At 48.7% G+C, this 4171-nt stretch overlaps 1 protein-coding gene across 1 annotated transcript in view; it reads right to left on the bottom strand.

Annotated features, from left to right (window-relative positions):
* Positions 1–1579: 1579 nt before the first annotated feature.
* Positions 1580–4171, bottom strand: part of LOC110391971 (zinc finger protein 501-like) — an 8588-nt gene continuing 5996 nt past the window's right edge. Inside the window, exon 5 of the mRNA XM_021383918.1 lies at positions 1580–4167. Coding sequence (XP_021239593.1) covers positions 3084–4167 — 1084 coding nt within the window. The 3' untranslated portion in view covers positions 1580–3083. The remainder of the gene's footprint in view (positions 4168–4171) is intronic.

The raw sequence follows: 4171 nt of genomic DNA, 5'->3' as shown, positions 1-4171 counted from the left end.
ATTGCTATTATACAAACTCTACGTCTTTTTTAACATGGCTTTAAAAAATAACAACACTATTTAATTTCCTCTCCCAGTGTGTCACCAAATTAAGGTTTATTTGCAACACAACGTTCCAGTGTACATTTGAATCTGAGAGACAGGATGTCTCAGGAGCAGAGGCAAGCAAACTATGCACTCAGAGAAGCACAGAGGGTTATGGGTTTTATTCAGCATACACACACTCACTGGCATCCACTGCAGATAATCCCATAAGCTGCAAGCAGAAACTCCCTAAGAGAACGCACTATTACTTACTGACCCTTGAGAGATGGCAAACCACCAAAAGGAGAGAGAAGGACCATGCTAGCAATGGATGTGATAGGCAGTGCCAGCAGGGCAGCCCCTGCTTCAAGGGGCACTTCTCCTCCCTCCCACCACAGTCTCTCTCCTGCTTTAATTCTGCCCAGAGTCTGCAGGGTTTGCTCCACTTGCACGCTGTGCCTGCACAGCCAAGACATAATACAGAGCCCAAGTGGAACACTACCTGGTAATCTACCAAGGTCAGCTCTCTCTAGAAAACAAGGTATTTGCAGTTACAGCCACAAATATAGGTTCCCTTAAAACTGTCAGAATACTTTTTTCCACCCAAGGATCTCTCTTCAGTCAGGGGCCTTTAGGTCCCCAACACGTGCCAACCCGTGATATTGGGTTGGAACACATTGATGCTGTACTACTGTTGCCGCGAGTCCACAAGAAACACTTAGCATCGCTTGTTGTACAAGTTGTAAAAAGCATCTGATACAGAAGAGTGAGGAATCATAGGCCCAAGATACCACCTATCATTATCATCTTTTTATAAAGATCCCCATCCCCACTCCCAGTCTAGAAAAGGATTCCATCTCGAGGACTCCCACAGCTGGGCAACAAGGTCTTGTAATTCATTTCGGCAGCTACAGATGGGTTTGGGGTAGTCTGACATCAATCAGCATATAGTGTCCCCAGGACCCAGAGTTCCCAAGGAGCCAGAACTGGAGTCTCCTCGATGTGTGGCAGGAATGCATCCTCACTGTCCTTGCTGGTCAGGCTGGGTAAGCCTGGGAAGTTCTGGAGTGCACAAGTGTTGTTGTGGCAATGAGGCACAAATAATAATCATTTATTATCTGCATCTACAAGCTTTTATACCCATGCTATCTTAGTCCGGTAATTTACCACCTTTCTCTATACCCCTGTAGTGATCAGAAGGACCAACATGATGGAAAAGGTGTTACAAAAGAGGAGGAAGGACCAGCACAACAGCAAGGTGCTACAAGGGAAGGGGAGGGAAGTAGATCGCTCACCTGTATCAGAAGATTCTGGGTTTGCAGGGAAAGGCTTCCACCAAGCAGTCCTCCCTCAGTAGCAGTCAGCCCTTCAATGAGGCCTACGAGAGGTGGAACCTGGCTCCAGCCCTTCCAGTCACACAGTGAATTGCCTCCACCTGTGCTCCCAGGGTTGACTGGGTCTTTCCTCCAGGTGCTCAATCAGTGGTTCAGGCCCTGACTCAGCAGTTCCCATACAACAGTTTTAACACCCCTTAAGAGAAACAATTCTGCGGAAACAGAGGTATTCAATATTGATTTATTCTATTCATAAGAAGTAGCGACATAACGGTAAATCCAATCCACTCAATGAGAAGTTAATGAGCTTGAATCTATCAAAAGGGCAATGAAAGCTCTCATATGGTGATTAACTATAGTTAATATATAGGCCATCCGCCCTTTGTAACGCTTTGGAATTTCCTAAGGAAAGATTAATTCATCGTTTAGCCAGTGTGGGACCGGGTGCTTTGGCGCCGCCTGCTGGAGGAGCCGGAAACTGCACCCAGAGCCGAGCTGCTGCCGTGCTGTCAGGTGGGGAAACGGGGTGGGCGGGAAGCGCTGAGATCCGAGCAGCCCCGGGCTTTCCCATCCTCCCAAGCGCAGGCAGCGCCTCCATGATTAACGCTGTCAGCAGCTCTCATCAGTGTCTGCCTGCTTTTCCCATCGTGGTCAATAAACAGATGAAACGGTGCTGGAATAAATGCCGATCCTCGTGGAGGATCCTGATGCAGCCCCACGGCTCCCTCTTAGCGATCCCTCAGGGATCGCAGGCTTCATCTCCGTCACCTGTCCCTCCTCATTAACTGTGACACCGCTGTTTGTCATGGAAACCTGTGCAATGTTCTCGCTGTGTAAAACGACGTTTGCTTTAACCCTTCTGTGTCCCCAGGGACACCGTGTGTGTACACTGAGGTTGGGAGAAATGAGTTTCAGAGAGGGCTCTGCAGGAGCGTTCCAGTGCTTCAAAGTGTGGTGACAAAGTTCCCCCGATGGTGCTGCTCCGTAGCGACGGCTGTTGTGCCAAAGCCAACACGAGAGCTCACCCTGTAACGCCAGGGGGCAAACCCAGCACGCCAGCTTTCACAATGAAGAGAGCCAGGGTCTGCTGGAGGAACCTTGACTTTGCATCGTGCAGACAATCGCTCGGTACAATCTGCTGTGTTTCTGCGGGTTTTTTCACCTCCTGAATTAGTTGTGCTCTTCCTTCAGCTGTGACTTTTTGTTTCCCGCTACAGGAGACAAAGCATTATGAATCCGGCCCCAAAAGATCCCACCACGTGACCAAACTGCAGTCATCCCAACCCAGAACGAGAAAAACACCACAGCTGGCTGCATACTTCCCACATGTTGCACTCCCATCATAACAAAAGGGGAACTGAGAACCAGGACATCACTGTAACACAAAATAATCATAGCCGCAGTGAGCTGCTGGATCTCACCAGTTTCTCTGAACACAGAGTGCTGGAAGTGAGCAATACAGGTCTGTATGTACCATGTATGTATGTAATCAGTGTACGTAACGGATATAATTACAATGCGCTAAAATGCACTATAGGCATAGAAATGCACATTGTCATAACTATTATCCTTGCCCTTTATCTCAGTAAAAAGCTTTAGCTCAAACTACAAGTTCTACTTCATTGTTTCCTTCCAGTTCTCTCCTCCATCCCACAGGGAAGGGAAGGAGTGAGAAAACAACTGCGTGGTGCTGAGCTGCCCGCTAGGTTAAACCACAAAACACTTCTAATTTCTGCTTCCTATGTGGACACACTTATGGGATTTGAGATTAGTACTGCATATAAAGCCCTTCCCACACTCAGAACACTTGTAGGGTTTCTCTCCTGTGTGGATGCGCTGGTGCTGGATGACGTGGGAACTGTTTTTGAAGCTCTTCCCACACTCAGAGCACTTGTACGGTCTCTCTCCTGTGTGGACGCGCTGGTGTTTTGTGAGGTCTGAACTGCTTCTGAAACTCTTCTCACACTCAGAGCACTTAAGGGGTCTCTCTCCTGTGTGGATGCGCTGGTGTTTTGTGAGGTCTGAACTCCATATAAAGCCTTTCCCACACTCGGAGCACTTGTATGGTCTCTCTCCTGTGTGGATGTACTGGTGTTTTGTGAGGTCTGAACTGCTTCTGAAGCTCTTCTCACACTCGGAGCACTTGTAGGGTCTCTCTCCTGTGTGGATGCGCTGGTGGAAAATCACATGGGAACTCTTTTTGAAGGTCTTGTCACACTCCGAACACTTGTAGGGTCTCTCTCCTGTGTGGATGTGCTGATGTTCGATGAGGTGGGACATCATTTTGAAGCCCTTCCCACACTCAGAGCACTTGTACGGTCTCTCTCCTGTGTGGATGCGCTGGTGTATTGTGAGGACGGAACTGTTTTGGAAGCCCTTTCCACACTCCTGGCACTTGTAGGGTCTCTCTCCTGTGTGGACATGCTGGTGGTGCTTCAGATCAGAATTCCTTCTGAAGCTTTTCCCACATTCAGGACAACTGTAGGGTCTCTCTCCTGAGTGAATGCTCTGGTGGTAGATGAGCTGGGATCTCCATTTGAAGCTCTTTCCACAATCAGAGCACTTGTACAGTCTCTCCTTTGAGAGCGTGTGCTGGTGATTAACAAGGTTGGAATACCTTTTACAGTGTTTCCCACACAAAACACGTGGACTCTGCTGCTGCTTCTTCTGGCACACATCCTTGCACCTGGGGTCTTCAGGCTGCTTCTGACCTGCTCTGAAGTCCAGCGGGTTCCGTGCTGTCTTTCCCAGATGCTTTCCCAGTGGCTTCTTGAAGTGCTTGGCTTGCTCAAAGCCCACATGGACATCCCTTC

Source organism: Numida meleagris, unplaced genomic scaffold (genome assembly GCF_002078875.1).
Source record: "Numida meleagris isolate 19003 breed g44 Domestic line unplaced genomic scaffold, NumMel1.0 unplaced_Scaffold686, whole genome shotgun sequence".
Taxonomy (NCBI): domain Eukaryota; kingdom Metazoa; phylum Chordata; class Aves; order Galliformes; family Numididae; genus Numida; species Numida meleagris.
The sequence above is the reverse complement of the archived record's forward strand: the minus strand, read 5'-3'. Positions and strand labels throughout refer to the sequence as shown.